At 47.7% G+C, this 26938-nt stretch overlaps 1 protein-coding gene across 2 annotated transcripts; it reads left to right on the forward strand.

Annotated features, from left to right (window-relative positions):
• The first annotated feature begins 14255 nt into the window (after nt 1-14255).
• NEK2 (NIMA related kinase 2) lies at nt 14256-22885 on the forward strand. Of its 2 annotated transcripts, none has more exons than XM_077282311.1 (9): nt 14256-14466; nt 17279-17496; nt 17698-17938; nt 18615-18697; nt 19026-19152; nt 20527-20746; nt 21169-21223; nt 21623-21690; nt 22517-22885. In XM_077282311.1, exons 1-9 carry the CDS (start codon nt 14371-14373, stop codon nt 22735-22737), a joined length of 1329 nt encoding a protein of 442 aa, XP_077138426.1. In that variant the 5' UTR covers nt 14256-14370; the 3' UTR covers nt 22738-22885. The 2 variants fall into 2 exon arrangements, with proteins under 2 accessions (XP_077138426.1, XP_077138425.1); XM_077282310.1 differs by having other exon boundaries at nt 14257-14466; nt 21623-21699.
• The last annotated feature ends 4053 nt before the right edge of the window (nt 22886-26938 follow it).

Genomic DNA, 26938 nt, shown 5'->3' on the forward strand with positions numbered 1-26938 from the left:
GCTCCTAAAGGGGATGAGGATGGACGGATATGTCCCTTTTCCAAGGACTCCTTAATATACTCCCGCATAGCAGCATGCTCAGGCACAGATAGATTGAACAAACGACCCTTGGGAAACTTGCTGCCCGGAATCAAGTCTATAGCACAATCGCAATCCCGGTGAGGGGGGAGAGAACTAAGTTTAGGCTCCTCAAAAACATCACCATAATCAGACAAAAATGCCGGAATTTCAGAGGGAGTAGATGAAGCAATGGAAACCAAAGGTACTTCCCCATGAGCCCCCTGACATCCCCAGCTTAACACAGACATTGTTTTCCAGTCAAGGACTGGATTATGAGTTTGCAACCATGGCAATCCAAGCACTAAGACATCATGCAAGTTATGCAACACAAGGAAGCGAATCACCTCCCGATGGTCAGGAGTCATACACATAGTCACTTGTGTCCAGAACTGTGGTTTATTCCTAGCCAAAGGTGTGGAGTCGATACCCTTCAGAGGGATAGGAACTTCCAAAGGCTCTAGGCTAAACCCACAACGTCTGGCAAAGGACCAATCCATAAGACTCAAGGAAGCGCCAGAATCCACATAGGCATCCACAGTAATAGTTGATAATGAACAAATCAAAGTTACAGACAAAATAAACTTAGACTGTAAAGTGCCAATTGCAAAAGACATCAACCTTTTTTGTGCGTTTTGCGCATGCTGATATAACATGAGCAGAATCACCACAGTAGAAGCACAACCCATTTTTACGCCTATAATTCTGCCGTTCACTTCTGGACAGAATTCTATCACATTGCATAATCTCCGGTGCCTGCTCAGAAGACACCGCCAAATGGTGCACAGGTTTGCGCTCCCGCAAACGCCGATCAATGTGAATAGCCATAGTCATGGATTCATTCAGACCTGTGGGCGTAGGAAACCCCAGCATGACATCTTTAACGGCGTCAGAGAGACCTTCTCTGAAATTCGCCGCCAGGGCGCACTCATTCCACTGAGTAAGCACAGACCATTTTCGAAATTTTTGACAATATATTTCAGCTTCATCATGCCCTTGAGAGAGGGCTAGCAAGGCCTTTTCAGCCTGAATCTCCAAATTAGGTTCCTCATAGAGCAACCCCAGTGCCAGAAAAAACGCATCCACATTGAGCAGCGCAGGATCCCCTGGTGCCAATGCAAATGCCCAATTCTGGGGGTCACCCCGCAACAAGGCAATAACAATTTTAACCTGCTGAGCGGGGTCTCCAGCGGAACGAGATCTCAGAGAAAGATACAATTTACAATTGTGCTTAAAATTCAAAAAGCGAGATCTATCTCCAGAAAATAACTCAGGTATAGGGATCTTGGGTTCAGACATAGGAGCATGTATCACATAGTCTTGGATATTTTGAACCTTAGAGGCAAGAGTATTAAGATTAGAAGCTAAACTCTGGATATCCATTTCTCAACAGCAGAGATCTGAGCCATTCAGGGGTTAAGAGGAGAGAAAAAAAAACAAAACAAAAAAACAGCAGATTGCAATTATGGCTAGACAGAACCTCTGAGTAAAAAAAAAAAAAAGAAAAGGGTCAGAAACTTCTTTTTTTCTCTCCTTCTTTAGCCAATACCTTTAATACATTAGGGCCGGCAATACTGTCATGATTCCCAATGGCAGGGACATGGGCAAAAACGGACTAGCTCTAGGAAGATGGTATCTCAGGTAACCGCGATGCTGAACCTAACACGCAACTAATAGTAGCCAGGGGGTGTGCCTACGTTGTATCCCTAGACACCTCGCGCCAGCCGGAGAGCTAACTACCCCTATAAGAGGAATACACAGACCTGGCTTGCCTCCAGGGAAACCCCAAAAGTTATAGTAGCCCCCCACATGTAATAACGGTTAGGTAAGAGGAAAACACAAACGCAGTATGAATATAGATTCAGCAAAGTGAGGCCCTCTGACTAGATAGATGAAAATACAAAAGAGGACTTCGCGGTTACCTCAAAACCCTAAGCAGCCATCCTGAAACCACCTTAACTCCGTTATCAACTCATGACACCGGAGTAGTAATTTCAGATCACTAGAGCTTCCAGCAGCACGAGAAATATAAATGCATGCTGGACAAAACAAACACAAAAAGCCAAAGATTTCAACTTAGCTGAATTGCAGACTTGGAGCAGGTAGCAAGCAACAGAGATGCTCTGGTAACATTGATTGCCGGCACTAGAGTGACTGAGAAGCCAGACTAAATAGGAAACTCCCAATTTCCTGATGAAAACAGGTGCACTGGAAACACAAGACCAAAGTCAACCAGTACCACCAGTAGCCACCAGAGGGAGCCAAAAACAGAATTCACAACAGCTATCGACTTGATTCCAGGTTGTAAGTTCCCTAAGGGCCGACTTTTTAACCTGTCTGTTCCAAACATACCGCTATGCGGAGTTATGTAAAGGAATCTTTGGAGAAGGGGCATATTCGGCCATCTTCTTCACCATTGGGAGCAGGTTTTTTTTTTGTTGCCAAGAAGGATGGCTCCTTGAGACCCTGTATTGATTATCGCCTCTTGAATAAAATCACGGTCAAATTCCAATACCCTTTGCCTTTGCTTTCTGATTTGTTTGCTAGGCTTAAGGGGGCTAGTTGGTTTACTAAGATTGACCTTCGAGGGGCATATAATCTTGTTCGTATTAAGCAGGGTGACGAATGGAAAACTGCGGTTAATACGCCCGAAGGCCATTTTGAATACCTTGTGATGCCATTCGGGCTCTCTAATGCCCCATCTGTGTTTCAGTCCTTCATGTATGATGTATTTCGGAATTATCTTGATAAATTCATGATTGTATATTTGGATGATATTTTGATTTTTTCAGATGATTGGGAGTCTCATGTGAAACAAGTCAGGATGGTATTTCAGATCCTCCGTGATAATGCTTTGTTCGTGAAGGGGTCTAAGTGCCTCTTTGGAGTACAGAAGGTTTCTTTTTTGGGCTTCATTTTTTCTCCCTCATCTATAGAAATGGATCCGGTTAAGGTTCAGGCCATTCATGATTGGATCCAGCCCACTTCTGTGAAGAGCCTTCAGAAATTTTTGGGCTTTGCTAATTTTTATCGCCGTTTCATTGCCAACTTCTCCAGTGTGGTTAAACCCCTGACCGATTTGACGAAGAAGGGCGCTGATGTGGCGAATTGGTCCTCTGCGGCTGTTTCTGCCTTTCAGGAGCTTAAACGCCGATTTACTTCTGCCCCTGTGTTGCGTCAGCCGGAAGTTTCTCTTCCTTTTCAGGTTGAGGTTGACGCTTCTGAGATTGGGGCAGGGGCCGTTTTGTCTCAGAGGAATTCTGATGGTTCCTTGTTGAAACCGTGTGCCTTCTTTTCTCGAAAGTTTTCGCCTGCGGAACGCAATTATGATGTCGGCAATCGTGAGTTGTTGGCTATGAAGTGGGCATTTGAGGAGTGGCGTCATTGGCTTGAGGGGGCCAAGCACCGTATTGTGGTCTTGACTGATCATAAGAATCTGATTTACCTTGAGTCTGCCAAACGGCTAAATCCTAGACAGGCCCGATGGTCCCTGTTTTTCTCCCGTTTTGATTTTGTGGTCTCGTACCTTCCGGGTTCTAAGAATGTTAAGGTGGATGCCCTCTCTAGGAGCTTTTTGCCTGATTCTCCTGGGGTCCTTGAGCCGGGCGGCATTCTGAAGGAATTACGACGGGCTCTTCAGGAATTTCAGGCTGATAAACCTGATGGCTGTCCAGTGGGGAAACTGTTTGTTCCTGATAAATGGACTAGTAGAGTGATTTCTGAGGTTCATTGTTCTGTGTTGGCTGGCCATCCTGGGATTTTTGGTACCAGAGATTTGGTTGGTAGGTCCTTTTGGTGGCCTTCTTTGTCACGGGATGTGCGTTCTTTTGTGCAGTCCTGTGGGACCTGTGCTCGGGCTAAGCCTTGCTCTTCCCGTGCCAATGGGTTGCTTTTGCTTTGCCTTGGACGCATATTTCTATGGATTTTATTTCAGATCTTCCGGTTTCCCAGAGGATGTCGGTTATCTGGGTTGTTTGTAACCGGTTTTCTATGGCTACGTTCACATTTGCGTTGTGCGCCGCAGCGTCGGCGCCGCAACGCACAACGCAAACAAAAACGCAGCAAAACGCATGCACAACGCTGCGTTTTGCGCCGCATGCGTCCTTTTTTTAATTGATTTTGGACGCAGCAAAAATGCAACTTGCTGCGTCCTCTGCGCCCGGACGCGGGCGCCGCAGGGACGCCTGCGGCGCTAAACGCAAGAGCGACGCATGTCCATGCGCCCCCATGTTAAATATAGGGGCGCATGATGCATGCGGCGACGCTGCGGCGCCCGACGCTGCGGCGCCGACCGCAAATGTGAACGTAGCCTAAGATGGTTCATTTGGTACCTTTGCCTAAATTGCCTTCCTCTTCTGATTTGGTTCCGTTGTTTTTTCAGCATGTGGTTCGTTTGCATGGCATTCCGGAGAATATTGTGTCCGACAGAGGTTCTCAGTTTGTTTCTAGGTTTTGGCGAGCCTTTTGTGCTAGACTGGGCATTGATTTGTCTTTTTCTTCCGCGTTTCATCCTCAGACAAATGGCCAAACCGAGCGAACTAATCAGACTTTGGAAACTTATTTGAGATGCTTTGTGTCTGCTGATCAGGACGATTGGGTGGCTTTCTTGCCATTGGCCGAGTTTGCCCTTAATAATCGGGCTAGTTCTGCTACCTTGGTTTCACCCTTCTTTTGTAATTTTGGTTTTCATCCTCGTTTTTCTTCAGGGCAGGTTGAGCCTTCTGATTGTCCTGGGGTGGACTCTGTGGTTGACAGGTTGCAGCAGATTTGGGCTCATGTTGTGGACAGTTTGGTGTTGTCTCAGGAGGAGGCTCAGCGTTTTGCTAACCGTCGTCGGTGTGTTGGTTCCCGGCTTCGGGTTGGGGATTTGGTCTGGTTGTCTTCCCGTCATGTTCCTATGAAGGTTTCTTCCCCTAAGTTCAAGCCTCGGTTTATTGGTCCTTATAGGATTTCTGAGATTGTCAATCCGGTGTCTTTTCGTTTGGCCCTTCCGGCCTCTTTTTCCATCCATAATGTTTTTCATAGATCTTTGTTGCGGAAATATGTGGTGCCTGTTGTTCCCTCTGTTGATCCTCCTGCCCCAGTGTTGGTTGATTGGGAGTTGGAGTATGTGGTTGAGAAGATTTTGGATTCTCGTTTTTCGAGGCGGAGGCTTCAGTAACTTGTCAAATGGAAGGGTTATGGCCAGGAGGATAATTCTTGGGTTGTTGCGTCCGATGTTCATGCTGACGATTTGGTTCGGGCCTTTCATTTGGCTCGTCCTGAATGGCCTGGGGGCTCTGGTGAGGGTTCGGTGACCCCTCCTCAAGGGGGGGGTACTGTTGTGAATTCTGCTCTTGGGCTCCCTCCGGTGGTTATAAGTGGTAGCGCTGCTGTCTTTGGATTGCAGCATTCATCAGGTGTGTCCACTTATTGCAATTCTGACTGGGCTATTTAGTCTTGCTTGACCCTTTAGTTAGTGCCAGTTGTCCATTGTTTCCTGGAGGATTCACTTCCCTGCCTGGTCTCTCTTGCTTGCTGTTCATTTCAACAAAGATAAGTTCTGGCTTTGTTTTTTGCAGTCCACATGCTGTGGGCCTGATCATTCAAGTTATTTTCCATGTTTTGTTTTGTCCAGCTTGGTCTGTATAAGGATTTGTTCAGCCAAGCTGGTATATCTGGAGATGCAGATATACCCTCCACGTCTTTAGTTAGATGTGGAGATTTTGTATTTTCTGTGGTGGATATTTTCTAGTGTTTTAATACTGACCGCATGGTGCTCTGTCCTATCCTTTCTATTTAGCTAGAAGTGGCCTCCTTTGCTAAATTCTGATTTCAGTCTGCGTATGTTATTTCCCTCTCCTCTCACAGTCAATATATGTGGGGGGCTATCTTTCCTTTTGGGAATTTCTCTGAGGCAAGATAGTTTTCTGTTTCCATCTCTGGGGTAGTTAGTTCTTAGGCCGTGACGAGGCGTCTAGGGAGAGTCAGGAACGTCCCACGGCTATTTCTAGTGTTGGTGTTAGGAGTAGGGTTTGCGGTCAGTAAAGTTACCACCTTCTCAGAGCTTGTCCCATGTTTCGTTTTAACCACCAGGTCATATCAGTGTTGCTCCTTAACCACCAGGTCATAACAGTACAGCTGGCCCGCAATGTGTTGAATGCATCTCAAAAGAGGGAAAAGAAAGTTCTGAGTCATTTTTTTTTTTTCTTTGCAGTTTGTTTTGTCTTTTTTTTCCCCTTAATCTTTGGGTGGTTCAGGATTCTGGTGCTGACATGGAGGTTCAGGGTCTGTCCTTGCGGGTGGATCAACTCGCTGCAAGGGTACAGAGTATCCAAGATTATGTTGTCCAGACTCCGGTTTTAGAGCCTAGAATCCCTATTCCTGATTTGTTTGCCGGGGATAGATCTAAATTTTTGAACTTTAAGAATAACTGCAGATTGTTTTTAGCTCTGAGACCCCGTTCCTCTGGTGACCCCATTCAGCAGGTGAAGATTGTCATTTCTCTGCTGCGTGGAGACCCGCAGGACTGGGCATTCTCCCTTGAGCCAGGAAATCCTGCATTACTCAATGTAGACGCATTTTTTCAGGCGCTTGGATTGCTGTATGACGAACCTAATTCTGTGGATCAGGCAGAAAAGACCTTGCTGGCTCTGTGTCAGGGTCAGGAAGCAGCAGAAGTGTATTGCCAGAAATTTAGAAAGTGGTCTGTGCTCACAAAATGGAATGAGTATGCCCTGGCAGCGATTTTCAGAAAGGGTCTTTCTGAAGTCCTTAAAGATGTTATGGTGGGGTTCCCCACGCCTGCAGGTTTGAACGAATCAATGTCTTTGGCCATTCAGATTGATCGACGCTTGCGCGAGCGCAAGGTGGTGCACCATATGGCAGTGTCCTCTGAGCAGAGTCCTGAGCCTATGCAATGTAATAGGATTTTGACTAGAGCAGAACGGCAGAAATTCAGACATCAGAATGGGCTGTGTTTTTACTGTGGTAACTCTACTCATGCTATTTCTGACTGTCCGAAGCGTACTGAGAGGGTCGCTAGGTCTGTTACCATTAGTACTGTACAGCCTAAATTTCTCTTGTCTATTACTCTGATTTGCTCTTTGTCGTCCTTTTCTGTTATGGCATTTGTGGATACAGGAGCTGCCCTGAACTTAATGGACTTAGAATTTTCCAAACGTTGTGGTTTTTCCTTGGAGCCTTTGAAGAGCCCTATTCCCTTAAGGGGGATTGATGCTACGCCATTGGCCAAGAATAAACCTCAGTACTGGACACAGTTAACCATGTACATGGCTCCAGCACATCAGGAAAATATTCGCTTTTTGGTGTTGCATAATTTGCATGATGTTGTTGTGCTGGGTTTTCCATGGTTACAGGTGCATAATCCAGTGCTGGATTGAAAATCTATGTCTGTGACTAGTTGGGGTTGTCAAGGGGTACATAGTGATGTTCCTTTAATGTCGATTTCCTCCTCCCCTTCTTCTGAAATTCCTGAGTTTTTGTCGGATTTCCAGGATATATTTGATGAGCCCAAGTCCAGTTCCCTACCTCCTCATAGGGACTGTGATTGTGCTATTAATTTGATTCCTGGCTGTAAGTTCCCTAAGGGCCGACTTTTCAATCTGTCTGTGCCAGAGCATGCCGCCATGCGGAGTTATGTAAAGGAGTCTTTGGAGAAGGGGCACATTCGCCCGTCTTCGTCACCGTTGGGAGCGGGATTCTTTTTTGTTGCCAAGAAGGATGGCTCCTTGAGACCCTGTATAGATTATCGCCTTCTCAATAAGATTACGGTCAAATTCCAGTACCCTTTACCTTTGCTCTCTGATTTGTTTGCTCGGATTAAGGGGGCTAGTTGGTTTACCAAGATTGACCTTCGAGGGGCGTATAATCTTGTTCGCATTAAACAGGGTGATGAATGGAAAACAGCATTTAATACACCCGAAGGCCATTTTGAATACCTTGTGATGCCATTCGGGCTCTCTAATGCCCCATCTGTGTTTCAGTCCTTTATGCATGATATTTTCCAGAATTATCTGGATAAATTCATGATTGTATATTTGGATGATATTTTGTTTTTTTCTGATGACTGGGAGTCTCATGTGAAGCAGGTCAGGATGGTTTTTCAGGTCCTTCGTGCTAATGCGTTGTTTGTGAAGGGGTCTAAGTGCCTCTTTGGAGTTCAGAAGGTTTCTTTTTTGGGTTTCATTTTTTCTCCCTCGGCTATTGAAATGGACCCTGTTAAGGTCCAGGCCATTCGTGATTGGACTCAATCCACGTCTGTGAAGAGCCTTCAGAAATTTTTGGGCTTTGCTAATTTTTATCGCCGCTTCATTGCTAATTTTTCCAGCGTGGTTAAGCCTCTGACCGATTTGACGAAGAAAGGCACTGATGTGGTGAATTGGTCCTCTGCGGCTGTTGAGGCCTTTCAGGAGCTTAAACGTCGTTTTACTTCTGCCCCTGTGTTGCGTCAGCAAGATGTTTCTCTCCCTTTTCAGGTTGAGGTTGACGCTTCTGAGATTGGGGCAGGGGATGTTTTGTCTCAGAGAGGTTCTGATGGCTCTGTGATGAAACCATGTGCTTTCTTGTCTAGAAAGTTTTCGCCTGCTGAGCGTAATTATGATGTCGGCAATCGGGAATTGTTGGCTATGAAGTGGGCATTTGAGGAGTGGCGACATTGGCTTGAGGGAGCCAAGCATCGCGTGGTGGTCTTGACCGATCATAAGAATTTGATTTACCTCGAGTCTGCCAAGCGGTTGAATCCTAGACAGGCTCGATGGTCTCTGTTTTTCTCCTGTTTTGATTTTGTGGTCTCGTATCTTCCGGGATCTAAGAATGTGAAGGCTGATGCCCTTTCTAGGAGTTTTTTGCCTGATTCTCCGGGAGTCCTTGAGCCGGCTGGTATTCTCAAGGAGGGGTGATTCTTTCTGCCATCTCCCCTGATTTGCGGCGGGTGCTTCGGGAGTTTCAGGCGGATAAACCTGACCGCTGTCCAGTGGGGAAGCTGTTTGTTCCAGATAGATGGACTAGCAAGGTAATTTCTGAGGTTCATTGCTCAGTGTTGGCTGGTCATCCTGGGATTTTTGGTACCAGAGATTTGGTTGCTAGGTCCTTTTGGTGGCCTTCCTTGTCGCGGGATGTGCGTTCTTTTGTGCAGTCCTGTGGGACTTGTGCTCGGGCCAAGCCTTGCTGTTCCCGTGCCAGTGGGTTGCTTTTGCCCTTGCCTATCCCTGAGAGGCCCTGGACGCATATTTCCATGGATTTTTTTTCTGATCTTCCTGTTTCTCAGAAGATATCTGTCATCTGGGTGGTTTGTGACCGGTTTTCTAAGATGGTCCATTTGGTACCGTTGCCTAAGTTGCCTTCCTCCTCTGATTTGGTTCCATTATTTTTTCAGCATGTGGTTCGTTTGCATGGCATTCCGGAGAATATTGTGTCTGACAGAGGTTCCCAGTTTGTTTCTAGGTTTTGGCGGTCCTTTTGTGCTAGAATGGGCATTGATTTGTCTTTTTCTTCAGCATTTCATCCTCAGACAAACGGTCAAACGGAGTGAACCAATCAGACCTTGGAAACCTACTTGAGATGCTTTGTGTCTGCTGATCAGGATGATTGGGTGGCTTTCTTGCCGTCGGCCAAGTTTGCCCTTAATAGTCGGGCTAGTTCTGCTACCTTGGTTTCGCCTTTCTTTTGTAACTTTGGTTTTCATCCTCGTTTTTCTTCGGGGCAGGTTGAGCCTTCTGACTGTCCTGGTGTGGATTCTGTGGTGGACAGGTTGCAGCAGATTTGGACTCATGTGGTGGACAATTTAACGTTGTCTCAGGAAAAGGCTCAACGTTTTGCTAACCGCTGTCGGTGTGTTGGTTCCCAGCTTCGTGTTGGGGATTTGGTCTGGTTGTTTTCTCGTCATGTTCCTATGAAGGTTTCTTCCCCTAAGTTCAAGCCTCGCTTCATTGGTCCTTATAAGATTTCTGAAATTATCAATCCGGTGTCTTTTCGTTTGGCCCTTCCAGCTTCTTTTTCCATTCATAATGTGTTCCATAGATCTTTGTTGCGGAGATATGTGGCGCCCATGGTTCCCTCCGTTGATCCTCCTGCTCTGGTGTTGGTTGAGGGGGAGTTGGAATATGTGGTGGAGAAGATTTTGGATTCTCGTTTTTCGAGGCGGAAGCTTCAGTACCTGGTCAAGTGGAAGGGTTATGGCCAGGAGGATAATTCTTGGGTTGTTGCCTCCGATGTCCATGCTGCCGATTTGGTTCGTGCTTTTCATTTGGCTCGTCCTGATCGGCCTGGGGGCTCTGGTGAGGGTTCGGTGACCCCTCCTTAAGGGGGGGGTACTGTTGTGAATTCCATTCTTGGGCTCCCTCTGGTGGGTTCAAGTGGTATTGCTGCTCCTTGAGTTTTGCTGTAGCAGCTGCCTTCACTTATCGTTTCTCTTAGCATTGCTATTTAACTTGGCTCTGGCCTTCAGTTCATGCCAGCTGTCAATGTTTCAGGGTGGATTCAGTTTTCTCCTGGGATATTTCTCATGGCCAGTCCATTTCAGCAAAAGTTAAGTTCTTGCTAGTTCTTGTTAGTCCATCTGCTTTGGACTTTATTGCTCAGCTCATGTTGTGTTTCTTTTTGTCCAGCTTGTCATTATGATATATTCAGGCTAGCTGGAACCTCTGGGGAAGCAGATTTGCCTCTCCACACCGTGAGTCGGTGTGGAGATCATTTTTGTAAACTCTGCGTGGATTTTTAGTTTTGAGAAAAGCTCATTGCGAGCTGAAACGTCGCCTTGAGATGTGATTAAATCCTGCACATTTTTTCACTTTGGAATATGGAGTGCTGCCTCTTTCTTTGATTATATTTGAACTTGGATGATCGGTGGACTGGTTGTCTGGGGGCCTTGCACCCTAATATAAGTATACCTGTGCTGTTCCCCTTTTTTTATCATCTCTAGGGGTAGTTAGTTCTTAGGCCGTGATGAGGCGTCTAGGGAGAGTCAGGAACGTCCCACGTCTATTTTTAGTGTTGGTGTTAGGAGTAGGGTTTGCGGTCAGTAAAGTTACCACCTCCTCAGAGCTTGTCCCATGTTTCGTTTTAACCACCTGGTCATATCAGTGTTGCTCCTTAACCACCAGGTCATAACATTGAGCATCATGTGTGGTCATTATACAATATGGAGCATCATGTGCGGTCATTATACAGTATGGAGCATCATGTGCGGTCGTTATACAGTATGGAACATCATGTGTGGCCATTATACAGTATGGAGCATCATGTGCGGTCGTTATACAGTATGGAGCATCATGTGCGGTCGTTATACAGTATGGAACATCATGTGTGGCCGTTATACAGTATGGAGCATCATGTGCGGTCGTTATACAGTATGGAGCATCATGTGCGGTCATTATGCAGTATGGAACATCATGTGTGGCCATTATACAGTATGGAGCATCATGTGTGGTCATTATACAATATGGAGCATCATGTGCGGTCATTATACAATATGGAGCATCATGTGCGGTCATTATACAATATGGAGCATCATGTGTGGCCATTATACAGTATGGAGTATCATGTGAGGCCATTATACGGTAAGGGGAACTGTGTGGCCATATTTTTTTGTTTAATTATTGTATATGAAACAGTGTGATCAGCAGTGCTAAATGGGTGTGGTTGGGATGTGGATATGGGTGTGACTAATTATGAATGGGTGTGGTCAGAGGCGTGACCTAAAATTTGCCCCTCTTTCCCATCTTCAAAAGTTGGGAGGTATGCTAGTACTGAGCCCAGAGGACCCCCAGCAGTAAAAGGAGGTGGCCTAGTACCGAGCCCCCCGACAGTAAAAGGAGCGGACTTAGTACTGAGCCCCGAAGACCCCCGACAGTAAGAGGAGGGGCCTAGTACCAAGCCCTGAGGACCCCCAACAGTAAGAGGAGAGGGCCTAGTACCGAGCCCCGAGGACCCCAGACAGTAAGAGAAGGTGGCCTAGTACCGAGCCCTAACGACCCTGACAGTAAGAGGAATGGGCCTAGTAGTGAGCCCCCTGACAGAGAGGGCTTAGTACTGAGCCCTAAGGACCACGACAGTAAGAGGAGAGGCCTAGTACCGAGCCCTGAGGACCCCAACAGTAAGAGAAGGTAGCCTAGTACCGAGCCCAGAGGACTCTCGGCAGTAAGAGGTGGTGGCCTAGTACCGAGCCCCCCAACAGTAGTAAGAGTGGGCCTACTACTGAGCTCTGAGGACCACCGACAGTAAGAGGAGGTGGCCTAGTTCCAAGCCCTGAAGACGCCCAACAGTAAGAGGAGTGGGCCTAGTACCGACCCCTAAGGACCCCATTATAAGAGGAGGGGCCTAGTACCAAGCCCTAAGGACCCCACAGTAAGAGGAGGGGCCTAGTACCGAGCCCTTAGGACCCCACAGTAAGAGGAGAGGCCCAGTACTGAGCCCCCTTACAGTAAGAGGAGGGGCCTAGAACTGAGCCCCCCGACAGTGCAGCGCCCCAGGATCCTGGTCGTTGCAGTAATATCATTCTCCTTTAGGGGGGAGTGATGTTACGTTTGGAGGCAATAAAGGAGATCTCTTTACCAGGTACCACATGCATACAACACATTTCATACTCCAGTCCACCAGGAGGAGCTATGCTCCTATTTATTAGGGCACTCTTCACACTTAGGTAAAACTGGTGGCCTGGAGAGGAAGTTAGGCAGTTGGTGGCTGAGCTTCGGCTCAGGTAGTTGGTCCCTGACAGGGGTGGGATCCTGTCAGAGGCCCAGACAGAAGGCCACGGAGCTGTGCCTGCCCCACATGCGGCAGTTCCTAAGAAAGGACACGAACAGTCATAGCAAAAGGAGTGGATACCAGAAGGAGTTCTGCCCTACACAGGCTTCCTCCTTCTGCGGCGCAGGATCCTGTAGCCGGAACACCGAGGGAGAAACAGTCCTTTATGCCTTGCTCCAGAGACCGACAGGACAGCTAATTTCACCATACTGATCCGCTCCATACCCAGGAGGCAAGGTGGCAACCACGAGAGGCCGGGGCATGCTAGAGTCCCTGTTAAAAGCCTCAGGCCACCGGTCATACGGGTTTGTCCTATCCATCTGGGGGACAGAGAGACATAACATCTACAACAGTTGTGAGGACCTTATGAGAGGCTCAGCAATAAGGTACTACAACACCCAGGCGCTAGAGGAAGGCTACTGATTTCCACCTGGATAAGGGGACTCTGGATTTGCCTCCAAACCGGCCGGACTCTGCCTGTCCTGTGATCCGGTGCTCTGGACTGTGGATGCTGAAGACTTCAGTAAAAGGTAAAGAGACTGCAACCTTGTGTCCTCGTTCTTCTCTGCGCCTCTCACCATCCACCATCTATACACTGGGAAGCCTTGGGGACACACTTCACATGTGGGAAGGTATACCATCTAGCTGCCATAACATCACCCCAGCGGACCCCTTAAAGCAGCGTCGGTCACCCTGACCGAATACCACAGGTGGCGTCACGAACATTACCCCTTTAAAGACCTTTCCCCCCTTTCACACGGACGTCCCAGGGCCACGGACCGGGTCAGCCACCGTGACTTCCCCCCGAGATCCGAAGGACCCGGTACCAAGTACCCCACTGCCCTAGATGGGGCGATCCAACAGTAAGAGGAGGGGCCTAGTACAGGGAAGGAGCGGTCACACATTATTTCTATTTGTCTATATTTGGTATCACCATAATCGCACTGACCAGAATCACGAGTTAAAAACAAAATTGAAAAAATGTCACTTATTTTTTCACTGATTTGCAAATTTTTCCTTCTTTTCTTTTTTTTTTTTATATGGTAAAGTGAATGATGTAATTCAAAACTGCAACTTGTCCCAGAAAAAAAAAACCAAGTGCTCGGCTCTAAGAGGAGAAAATAAAAAACGAAAAATCGCCCAATTCTGCTGAGGACTTAGTTTTCCAGCCCGCTGTACTCGTGCTGAGCTGCAGGTGGCGCTGTGACGGTGCAGCGGAGCTCCCGTTGTCACGTGACCTAAGCCCATCTTTTTACCCCCGACAAGCGCCCGCTCTAGATTGGCGCCGCGTCTGTCTCTAGGCAACCAGCTCTATAAGCCCCGCCCACTTCTTGTAACTGAACCTGGGCGGTGTCAAGTCTGTGTTTATTTCAGCGACCAATCAGCAAGTGAGATGTCAAGAGCCGTTAGCCAATCAGCAGACAATTAGCTTAAGTCCATAACCAATGAGCGCGCAGGACACTGGGCAGGCACGACGTTTAAACCGTTTCTGGGGTTGTGTGTGGGGATTTGCTGCGTCAGACAGAACCGGCTCCTGAGCGGTGACCGTGCGGCGGGGCTGGCTCCAGCATGCCGTCCAGGGTGGAGGACTACGAGGTGCTGTACACCATAGGCTCCGGCTCCTACGGGAAGTGTCAGAAGATCCGCAGGAAAGCCGACGGCAAGGTAGAGCGAGGGCTGCGGACACGGTGCTAGGCAGGGTGCTGACACCAGGGGGCGCTAGAGCAGTGTCTGACCACCTGCACATCCTGAGTGACAGCTCCTGTACAGTCAGTGCTGGAGGCTGAGACACCAGGGGGCGCTAGAGCAGTGTCTGACCACCTGCACATCCTGAGTGACAGCTCCTGTACAGTCAGTGCTGGAGGCTGAGACACCAGGGGGCGCTAGAGCAGTGTCTGACCACCTGCACATCCTGAGTGACAGCTCCTGTACAGTCAGTGCTGGAGGCTGAGACACCAGGGGGCGCTAGAGCAGTGTCTGACCACCTGCACATCCTGAGTGACAGCTCCTGTACAGTCAGTGCTGGAGGCCGAGACACCAGGGGGCGCTAGAGCAGTGTCTGACCACCTGCACATCCTGAGTGACTGTTCCTGTACAGTCAGTGCTGGAGGCCGAGACACCAGGGGGCGCTAGAGCAGTGTCTGACCACCTGCACATCCTGAGTGACTGTTCCTGTACAGTCAGTGCTGGAGGCCGAGACACCAGGGGGCGCTAGAGCAGTGTCTGACCACCTGCACATCCTGAGTGACAGCTGCTCCTGTACACAAAGGAACAGGAACAGCATCCAGTCCAGGTGATAAAAAAAAAAAAAAATCCAATATCTTTATTCTGCCATAATGCAACGTTTCGACCTTAAAAGGTCTTTATCAAGCATTTATTTCCAATTGGGTCGTTGGACTGGTGCGTGCATCCCACTATTGATGTGCTGTCGGCTGCCTTCCTTTTTTATCATTGAGCTGCTCCTGTACAGTCAGTGCTGGAGGCTGAGATACCAGGCAGGGGTTAGTTACCGATAGCAACCCACCTGGTGGCTGTTCTCACTTAACCCCTTTCAGACTAACAGGCTTTTCATTTTTGTGCCATCAGTAAAATCATCTGTTTGATAGTGGTATCTAAACTGTTAAATGGCAGCGATCGGGGCCGGCTTCATTCATTGCTGCCATCGCGGTTAGTGGCGTAATAATGTGACCAGTACCGGCCCTGGTGCCACATAAGGCTACGTTCACATTTGCGGTCAGCGCCGCAGCGGCACCGCATGCGTCATGCGCCCCTATATTTAACATGGGGGCGCATGGACATGCGTTGTGCTGCGTTTTGCGCCGCATGGCCGCAAGCGTTGGACGCAAGAAACGCATCAAGTTGCATTTTTTTTGCGTCCAACTTGCGGCCAAAAACGACGCATGCGGCGCAAAACGCAGCGTTTTAGCGTGCGTTTTGCCGCGGTTTTGTTTGCGTTGTGCGCTGCGGCGCCGACGCTGCGGCGCACAACACAAATGTGAACGTAGCCTAAAGTGGGTATGGAAAGTATTCAGACCCTTTGCTCAGTATTTAGTAGAGGCACCTTTTGAGCTAGTGCAGCCATGAGTCTTGGGAATGATGCAACAAGTTTTTCACCCCTGGATTTGGGGATCCTCTGCCATTCTTCATTGCAGATCCTCTCCAGTTCCGTCAGGTTGGATGGTGAACGTTGGTGGACAGCCATTTTCAGGTCTCTCTGGAGATGCTCAATTGGGTTTAGGTCAGGGCTCTGGCTGGGCCAGTCAAGAACGGGCACAGAGTTGTTCTGAAGCCGCTCCTTTGTTATATTAGCTGTGTGCTTAGGGTCATTGTCTTGTTGGACGGTGAACCTTCGGCCAAGTCTGAGGTCCAGAGCACTCTGGAAGAGGTTTTCATCCAGGATATCTCTGTACTTGGCCGCATTCATGTTTCCTTCAATGACAACCAGTCGTCCTGTCCCTGCAGCTGAAACACCCACATAGCATGATGCTGCCACCACCATGTTTCACTGTTGGGATTGTATTGGGCAGATGATGAGCAGTGCCTGGTTTTCTCCACACATCGCTTAGAATTATCACCAAAAAGGTCTATCTTCATCTCATCAGACCAGAGAATCTCATTTCTCATAGTCTGAGAGTCCTTCTTGTGTTTTTTAGCAAACTCTATGCGGCTTTCATATGTCTTGCACTGAGGAGAGGCTTCCGTTGGGCCACTCTGCCATAAAGGCCTGACTGGTGGAGGCTGCAGTGATAGTTGACTTTGTGGAACTTTCTCCCATCTCCCTACTGCATCTCTGGAGCTCAACCACAGTGATCTTGGGGTTCTTCTTTACCTCTCACCAAGGCTCTTCTCCACTCCCATGATTGCTCAGTTTGGCAGGACGGCCAGGTCTAGGAAGACTTCTGGTGGTCCCAAACTTCTCCCATTTAAGGATTATGGAGGCCACTGTGCTCTTAGGAACCTTGAGTACTGCAGAAATTCTGTTGTAACCTTGGTCAGATCTGTGCCTTGCCACAATTCTGTCTCTGAGCTCCTTGGCCAGTTCCTTTGACCTCATGATTCTCATTTGGTCTGACATGCACTGTGAGCTGTGAGGTCTTATATAGACAGGTGTGTACCTTTCCAAATCAAGTCCTACCAGTTTAATTACACACAGCTGGCCTCCAATGAAGGAGTAGAACCATCTCAAGGAGGATCACAAGGAAATGGACAGCATGTGACCTAAATATGAGTGTCTGAGCAAAGGGTCTGAATACTTATGACCATGTGATATTTCAGTTTTTCTTTTTTAATTTGCAAAAATATCTACATTTCTGTTTTCTTCAGTCTAGGTGGGGTGCAGAGTGTACAGTAATGAGAAAAATATGAACTTTTTTGAATTTACCAAATGGCTGCAATGAAACAGAGTGAAAAATGTAAAGGGGTCTGAATACTTTCCATACCCACCGTATAACAATAGTAATCGTCATCCATCCTGCAGGTGCTTGTGTGGAAGGAGCTGGACTATGGCGCCATGAGCGAGTCCGAGAAGCAGATGCTGGTGTCCGAAGTGAACTTGTTACGGGAACTGAAACACCCCAACATTGTGCGCTACTACGACCGTATAATCGAGCGCAGCAGTACGACGCTGTACATCGTGATGGAGTACTGCGAGGGGGGAGACCTGGCCAGCCTGATCGCCAAGTGCACCAAGGAGAGGTAGGTGCCGTCTCCGCACTATGGGCGGGAGGTAGATCCTACACGGTAAAGGGAGCAGACGTCTGCTCTGCAGGTTATAGATCGGGAGGGGATTCTTCCCTAAACCTTTCACTGAATGTGCTCGGCCTGTTCTGCCCTGCGATACCCGGCATTGTCCTCCCTTTCTCCATCTCACCTTCTTGCCTTCATTGCTCCCCTCAGGCAATACTTGGAAGAAGACTTCATACTCCGGGTATTCGCCCAGGTTGCTTTGGCCCTAAAAGACTGCCACAAACGGAGCGACGGCGGCCATACCGTTCTCCACAGGGACCTGAAACCTGCCAACATATTCCTCGATGCCAAGAAGAACGTCAAACTTGGCGACTTTGGCTTGGCCAGGATATTGCACCATGATACCAGTTTTGCCAAAACGTTTGTTGGCACTCCATATTACATGTCCCCTGTGAGTATCGGGAACGCTTACGTCAGATGCGTGCTCGTCATTGACAGTCGAGCGATTGTCTGGTGAGATTGCCGCACGTCCATGATCTTAGCAGCAGAATCCAATACACGGCTGGTTGATATCCTGCAGATCTCTTCCAGTGCTGGGAATGTCCATTCGGAAGCTTTAATTTATGGATTTTTAAATCCGTTTCCGTGCAGATTTTGCCATCATTTGCCATGAAAGGTCACATCCGTGGGGTGAATTTTGCAATTTTTTTTTCTAAAGTTGTCCATATCAGATTAGGGGGGGTTCATACTATGCACCCGCACGATCAGCTGATGGACAGCGCCACATAGTGGGTCATGGCCGTTACTGCAGCTTATTTGCTATTAAAGTAAGCAAGCACTGAGCTGCAGAATCCAGAAAAAGCCACAACACTGTACAGAGCTGTCCAGTCCCGTTCAGTACTAGAGGTTGTGGCTGTCGGACCCCCCATAATCTGATATTGAGCTAATCTTGGGATGAGTGATCAGTACAGTTAGGCTGGAAAGGCCCTCTAACTCTGGTCATAGTACAACACTCTCCAATTCCTGTTCTTTAAATCAGTTTCCCGCTCTCCTTATTCTAAATGAGCAGTAGGAGCCATTTCTCGGTGCCGGCATTGACTTTGGTTCCTTGACCTTGTGTCATCTAGGAGCAGATGAACAGAATGTCCTACAATGAGAAGTCTGATATCTGGTCCCTGGGCTGTCTGCTGTATGAACTGTGCGCCCTGTCGTAAGTATCGCCTTCTCTTTAAGTGGAGAATCCATATATTTATTTTTTTTAATTATTATTTTTTTTTAGTCTGGTTTGTACTGCACTTCATTAAAGGGGCTGTCCATAGAATGTCACCATTTAGCTGGAAAAAGAATACTCTGATATATTGGCTGAAAGGCATCTCTGCCTAGGAAAGTCATCACTGCGATCAGCAAAGGTGACACTTTCACTGTTTGGGGTGGGGGAACTATAAAGCCTATAATGTCCTCGTTGGTCTTCAGGAGACCACTATAACTAATTGTATGATCTCTATACAGAATTTTATTTATTTATTTTTTTTCTTAAGGCCGCCGTTCACTGCTTTTAACCAAAAAGAGTTGGCAGAAAAAATAAGAATAGGGAAATTTCGGAGAATTCCTTATCGATATTCGGAAGAACTGAACCAAACCCTCACAAAAATGCTAAATCTCAAGGTATAGTTATTGTGTATATTCATGTAGAGTTGTAATGAAATGATGATGACTAGTGATGAGCGACCGCCTTATCTGAGCATGCTCTGTGATAAGCGACTTCGCCGTGCTCGAATAATATGTCCGAATCCCTGCGGCTGCATGTCACTGCTGTTCAACAGCCACAACGCATGCAGGGATTGCCCCGAGATTCCATGTTCCCCTGAATCTATGAAAGTTTCAGGAACCTTAAGCAAGAACATGCCGCCTGCTACCTTGTTACATAAAGGGGGTTTTCCGTTCTCTAGGGGTACGTTCACATGAACGTTTGTCGGCCCGAGCGCTGTCCATGTATAAATGGTTTACTTGCCCTGGGTCCGCCACTCGGTCGTCGTTGCTGCTGCTCCCAATGTCCGATATAGAGCAGATGTCTCAACAGCGCAGCGGTTCTGAGCAGGGCATCCATCTACATGGACATGGCTGCGGAGCTCACTGATTGGCTGACATTGATATCAGCGCTGCAGCGTAGACTCTGTGCCAGACCTGGGGATGGTGAGTAATGCACAGTTTGTTTTACAAGTGTGTTTGGGCTCCACGACTTTCTGAAAGGGGACAGCCTATTTCAAGAGCTATTTTTGTATTCTGAAATTGCTTTAAACAGCAGGAAAATAAGCAAATTTGCAACTGGGTTGCTTTTTCTGTCTGCTGTCATTTTTCTGCAATGATCGCTTTTATCTTTCATAGCGTACAGCTAGCTTCCATGGACCCTGTCTGAAAGCGTGCAGAAGTTTAATTGGGGGTTATTTCTTGACATCCCAGACACCTTTCTGCTGTAGTTACCTGCTCAGACCATCCTCTTGCCTCCTGCCAAGTTGCCCCCACCATGATCAGGTCCCCTAATCACGGCTGAACCATGTATTTGGTTGAATGCTCTGTTATATCTGTGGAAATACAGTGGTCTGTTGGGTCTATATTATCAGCTGAATGTTTTACAGCAGAACTTGTGCTGAGCTTTATAGTTCTACTTCTCAAAAAGGAGATCCCACCTGAAACCTGGAAGTGAGGAGACTGCAGAGCTCTGAGCAGCTCAAGAGACTACATGAGAATAATCCTTAGCTGAACTGGTCTGACTGCCGTTCTTGGCACAGCCGGGTGGCCAGGGAGTGCCACATATGATGTTGACCCCCTTCATTCTTAGGATCAGTGGGGGTCCCAGAAATGTCAAAGTGGTGGCAAGAGTACCATCTGGAAGGTTGTGGCTGATCTATGTCATTACTGGGTATCATGTAGCAGTGACCCTAAATGTAACGTGGGCCCCTTGATAGGCCATTATACAGGCTGCCCACCAGGCTTGCCTTGCAGCTGTGCGTTCTGTGAATTGATTGCTTTTTCTTCTAGGATTACTTGAGACCTTCCATTGAGGAGATATTGCAGCATTCACTGCTTGCAGAGTGGATTGCTGAAGAACAAAACAGAATATCTGAGAAACGCGCTCGTCGATCTGCTGAGCAAGAACGGCTTCCCCAGCCGGATCCTGTCCCCGGTGAGGTACGGTTAAAGGAACAGCAGCTGCTGGCCCGAGAGAAGGCGCTAAAGGAGCGAGAGGAACGGCTAGAGCGTAAGCGGGCTCTGATATTTGCTGGTTTATAATGCCGATGTTCACACACAGTGACTGCGATATTAATCCACAAAGTCCACGGTTGAAAATGCACTCAAATATTGGGGTACAGGAACTCTGGGACCATGGTTGTGATCAGTAGGGGTCTGCAGTAGATCCACCAGTGACCTGACATGTAACCGATGGGGTAAGACTTGAGGTAACGCTCCGTACAGCCAGTGTTTATCAGTATAACTGACACCTACAGATAGCCGTAAACTGGATTCTTTCCCCAAATGTTCACACCCATAACACTAGGCACAATGCAATGGATAACTGGGGTGGGGGATAAGGATCTGGTGGTCTCTGCCTATCCTAGTATATAGCGGTTCGGTCATATGCTATGAATTCATTACATCTATAGCGGTGTCTTATTTTTCCAGAACGAGAAAGAGAACTGTGTGTCCGGGAGAGACTCGCAGAAGATAAGCTATCACGGTAAGTCCATAGATCTTCAGAAGGTGGCTCGCTCGAAAGCCCTTTAAACAGAAGTACAAGAAAAGGTTTCATATATATTTTGAGACTACGTTTTTCAACATAGCGCCGACATATACCGCAGTGCCAATATCGTCGTGTTCTGTATCCAGCCCTGGTCCTAATGGGGCTCACGGCTGAACTGACCTATAATGGTGCCTCCCAGATTCAGAGGGACCATCGCAGAAGCCGCACTTCTTCTGCCTTTGTGTTTGTCACCCTAGAGGTCTTCCTGTGTCCGACCATAGGGGGTGGCCGACCTACATAGATGTTCAGAAACGGAACCTAACCAAAGCTCATCCGGTATATTGTGCACGGACGGCCGCCGGCAGATCTTCACCTCCTGCTTCTTTTCCTCTTCAGGGCAGAGAACTTGATGAAGAACTTCAATCCCCTCAAGGAGCAACGGTTTTATGGCGCTGATCTAGAAGGTGGGCTAGGTATGAAAGCCAACCAGAAGCCTTTAGAAACGTTTTATTGATCGGCAGAACTATCCCATGTAGTCACTTTTTTTTTTTTTTTTTTTTTTTTTTTCTTTTTTCTTTCTATTTTTAATCCTTCATATTAGGACTTGAGCCTTGTCTGGTTCGCCATGTCTTATGACTAATAAATTATTTTTGCAGAATGTTTGTTCTCTTTGGCACTTGTGCCTATTAGACTTCTACAGATCATATGATGTGAGTAGAAGAATGCAGCTGCAACATTTTACACCTAATCTTCATGGATTTTATGGAGCGGTACCACCCAATATCTAGTAATGGGCAAAAATATCTGCTGATTTCTTACCATCAGATCAGGTAGAAGGGACCAGACTCCTAATCTAATCCTAGAGGAGGATTATTATAAAATCTACCCGCATAGGACTGATTCGCTACACATGTTCCAAGGGTCAATGTAAAACATACTTTAATCTAGGCTCCATACATTACCCCAACCCCGAGGGGTCTCGACTAACAGCATCTGGCTATAAACCAAAAAAAAAAAAAAAAAATATATATATATATATAATCTCAGGAACGTTGCTCATGAAGCGGGATGTGTTGTCGTATTTGGACAGGTACATCCCTCTTTGTACATTAAAAGTGGTGGAATTGCAGATTTTTTTGGAGATTTTTTTTTCCCTGCGGTTATATAGAACATGAACGCCAAAAACACCCCTCCAACCTACTAGTACGTGTAGATGGTAATGTTTTGTTTTTGAGGTCGGTATATGCTCAATGGCAGACTTTCTCATATTTTGCCTCTTCTCCTCCGCAGATCGTTCCTTGGAGCCATCGTCTTCTATGTGCCATATAAAGATCGCCCGCTTTGGTACCGAAAGTAAAGAGAACCGTACTGGGAGCAAACATCCACACACCCAAGAAAAATGCACGGAGCTGAAGCAGCGGCTGCAGGCGGCCAATGTACGAGCGCAGGCTCTGTGTGAGCTGGAAAAGAACTTTCAGCTGAAAAGCCGCCAGCTCCTGGGAATGCGCTGATGGTGTCGCTGCCAGCTGCTCGGCATGTGCTGATGGTGTCGCTGCCAGCCTGAGCAGATGGCTTGTTATCTCTGAACTGCACAGATGCGATGAGCCTGTGCACTACCTAACTTATTTTTATAGATTTAATATATACAGTAGCCGGTTATTACTGTAGTTTGTGTGGCGTCGAGTACATGGTCGGGATGTGAGTTGGTTGTAGCTGACACAGAATTTTCTTTTTTTTTTTTTTTGTGATTTGACTTTATTTTCAAGCTGTAATGCATATTTTTTTTATTGGTTACCACATTTGGTAGTAATTCCATAAATGTTGCATTCTGGATATTCTTCTAAACAGTCCGCAACACATGTACGGTTATGGGCAGTTCCCTTTTATGCTGTGGGTTGACTCTGTGGTTGCTCCTTCCACTGTACAAGTACAAAATTTACCCTTTTCCTTACAAGTAAGTCTATTTTTTTTTTACATGGCACCTGTCCACTATCTCTCAACTGGTGCAGCTTAGTTTGGCACAGGTCCATAGAGAGAAGCCTCATGGCAGTCGTTACAGCATGCTCTGCAGTAATACATCCACCTCTGCCAAATTCAGACATTTCGGTCAGTGCAATCTGCACTCTGAGTGGCCCGTCATTGCCGGCACTACCTAGTCGGTGATCAGTACTGTCTATGGCATCACAAGGTTCTGGTTATGCTGCAGGTAAGATCCTGAGCTGTAACCGGTCACAAGATTAGCACCGTCCTCTCCCGCTGTCTTATCCCAGCATGTGCGCTCATCATTAATAATTAGGCCTCCCCAATAATCACTTACAGGTCAAACAATAAACTATTCGTGGCATTGATGGAGACCGAGCTCAAAACTCACTGATAAGAAACTCCCCAAACCAAATGCCCCTTATTAAGCACAGGTCTTACCTGATATTATATATAGGTAATATAATATTTCTCATTCCCAGTATGTGGTTTCCTAACCACTGCTCTTCTGCACTAAGTGGCCACATTTTATTACTCCTGCGCCAGCGACATTTATGGACCGTGTCACTTCCCCGATATCAGTAAGAGCCGCTGATCATAAACCTCAGGGATCATTTCATTAATGAAGTCATTATGTTCCTATCTAATCTACGTTCATGGTGACTACTCCTACTGCCAGTGGTGCAGGGTCAGTGAGGGAATGAGTGCTAATCTCCGAGCCTTGGCGAGTCCCCATTATTTCTATGGCAGCAAGAAGAACCATAATAATTCCTTGTATCATATAAGGCTTACGTGCGTTGATGAATTTTGTGCGCAAAATCAGAACCTTCATCGGCGTACTGCTCCATATATTCAAGGCTTGTGAGATGGGAAATCCACGCCCCGCCGGACTAGTCCTCAGCCATTTGCATAACGTGACCGCAGAATAAAATTGAATTCAAAAGTTAGATGGAGATTGTAAAGCCACAAGAAGGGAAAAGTTACACTGCAGGCAGGGTCCTGGTTTCCATGCGCCGAGGCAGCAGACTTTTGAGGAGAACTTACAGCAGAAAGTCTGTCTCGCTCAACCTCCCCTACGTAGAACTTTATGAGCACTAACAGTCATCTCTCTGATAGGACAGTTTGTACTCACTGAAGACCGCAATAAAATGCAATTAATTATTGAAAAATCCTACAATGTGATTTTCTGGGGTTTTTTTTGGTTTTTTTTTGTAGATTCGGTCTCTCACAGGTGACGTGTACCAATGATAAAAATTACAGACCTCTCCATTTTTTGTAGGTGGGAAAACTTGCAAAATCGGCAGCGTATCAAATGCTTATTATCCCCACTGTATGTACTGACATATTTCCATCTATACGCACTGGTCCCCCACAACATTTAAAGCCTTGTCTGATCCAGGGGGCTTCCACCGTAAGTTCTGTGCGTTTTGACACCTTTCTATCACAGACAGCAGCAACATCTTCAGCCATTTTACCGGCCTGGAGCGGACGGCCTCGTCCTTTCTCCCCACATTCATCGTTGCTGCCCTTACTTGTGCCGCTTCTAATAGATACTCACCACTGCGTAAAGGGAACATCCAAGGCCTGCCATTTTGGATCCTTACAGTTGCCAATTTTTCAACTTCAAGAATTGGTTGTTCACTTGGTGGCCCATATATTCCACCCCTGACAGGAGCCATTGTCCCTTGATGGTCAAAGTTCTTCACTTCTCAGATTGCGACGGGGATCAGCCAACCATCTAATGTGTATGGGTGTCAGCTCTTTTGGAACTCCTAAAGTGAACCCGCAGAACCACGACAACGAACCTCCCAAGGGTGAGCTGGCCATGTGGACCACCCCCAATACAGGGAGTGTTAGGGGCAGGCCCGAGGGATACTATTGCCGCAGAAGCTGATACCCGGGGACAGGAAGTAGGAATGGAAAAGACGCAGAACTGGCTATAACAGAGACACAGGACAGACTGGCAATGACTGAGACTAAGAATAGGCTGGATATGGCGGACGCCCAGGACAGACTGGATATGGAGGAAACATAGGACAGGCAGGGTATGACGGACGCACAGGACAGAGCAAGCTATGGCGGACGCACAGGACAGACAGGTAATGGCGAATGCCCAGGACAGACTGGATATGACAGAAACACAGGACAGGCAGGGTATGACGGAAACACAGGACAGGCAGGGTATGACGGAAACACAGGACAGGCAGGGTATGACGGACGCACAGGACGGACTGGATATGACGGAAACACAGGACAGGCAGGGTATGACGGACGCACAGGACAGGCAGGGTATGGCGGACGGACTGGATATGACGGAAACACAGGACAGGCAGGGTATGACGGACGCACAGGACAGGCAGGGTATGACGGACGCACAGGACAGGCAGGGTATGACGGACGCACAGGACAGGCAGGGTATGACGGACGCACAGGACAGGCAGGGTATGACGGACGCACAGGACAGGCAGGGTATGACGGAAACACAGGACAGGCAGGGTATGACGGACGCACAGGACAGGCAGGGTATGACGGAAACACAGGACAGGCAGGGTATGACGGACGCACAGGACAGGCAGGGTATGACGGACGCACAGGACAGGCAGGGTATGACGGAAACACAGGACAGGCAGGGTATGACGGAAGCACAGGACAGGCAGGGTATGACGGACACACAGGACAGGCAGGGTATGACGGAAGCACAGGACAGGCAGGGTATGACGGACGCACAGGACAGGCAGGGTATGACGGAAACACAGGACAGGCAGGGTATGACGGAAGCACAGGACAGAGCAAGGTACAGAGGGACCTGGGTCAAATGAGGACAAATGACAATCAGGCATGGAGCAGAGGAAGGAGTTACCTTAAATAGAAGAGACGCAGAAGGACGTCAGGGTCAAAGAGAGGAGAAGCGGAGCGCCAGCATATCAAAGAGAAAGTGCGCAGAGGGAGATGGAGTGAGTGCGCACCTGACGGACACTAGGAAGCTGCGGTGAATCAGGAGGAGAAGGAAGAACGCGCACCTGCAGGAGGAGCGCGCCGGAGAGGGTAAGTATGTGGGCAGGAGCGGCGGCGCCGTGACAATGGGGATATCCTCTATAGCAGGAGTCTTGAAATAAATAAAGGTTGGGTACCAGAACCCAAATTCTCACCGGTCCACCCATCACTAACTCCTGAGACATCCTCTGGACAGCAGAAAGGCCGGAAGAAGAGCACGCCAGCGCCCCCTAATGACATCACACAAGAACTCCTTTTTTTAGGAGCGGAAGCGACTCTTTCCTGTCCTGTAGATTGCTGGATGTAGGTGAATATGGAGAGGAGGATTTCTCCTGATATTGATCGTACATGTACGGCACAGCAATACATTACTTCCCACAAGCCGCCATACATGTACAGGCGCGATGATGGCTCCAGCTTACAAGCAGAGCCAGCGCTATCATCAACGGGTATCAGAACTGACACCATGCTGTAATAACCACAATTAGGGTATGTGCACACGTTGCGGATTTTGCTGCGGATCCACGGCGGTTTTGACATGCTGCGGAAAAAAACGCGTTGTTTATTTTGCAGCATGTTCATTCTTTGTGCGGATTCTGCAGCAGTTTACACCTGCTCCATAATAGGAATCTGCAGGTGGAATCCGCACAAAAACTGTATAAAATCTGCAGGTAAAACGCAGTGCTTTTTAAAAATCTGCAGAGGATCCATCTACGTGTGCACATACCCTTAGTATCT

Source organism: Ranitomeya variabilis, chromosome 2 (genome assembly GCF_051348905.1).
Source record: "Ranitomeya variabilis isolate aRanVar5 chromosome 2, aRanVar5.hap1, whole genome shotgun sequence".
NCBI lineage: Eukaryota > Metazoa > Chordata > Amphibia > Anura > Dendrobatidae > Ranitomeya > Ranitomeya variabilis.

What these genes read in the sequence shown, in the direction of transcription:
- NEK2 (XM_077282310.1), top strand. Translation starts at nt 14,371, where the DNA reads ATGCCGTCCAGGGTGGAGGACTACGAGGTGCTGTACACCATAGGCTCC. An exon ending in CTCCATATTACATGTCCCCT is followed by an intron (nt 17,939 to 18,614) that starts GTGAGTATCGGG and finishes TGTGTCATCTAG; the next exon opens with GAGCAGATGAACAGAATGTC. An exon ending in GCAGAAGATAAGCTATCACG is followed by an intron (nt 21,224 to 21,622) that starts GTAAGTCCATAG and finishes TTTCCTCTTCAG; the next exon opens with GGCAGAGAACTTGATGAAGA.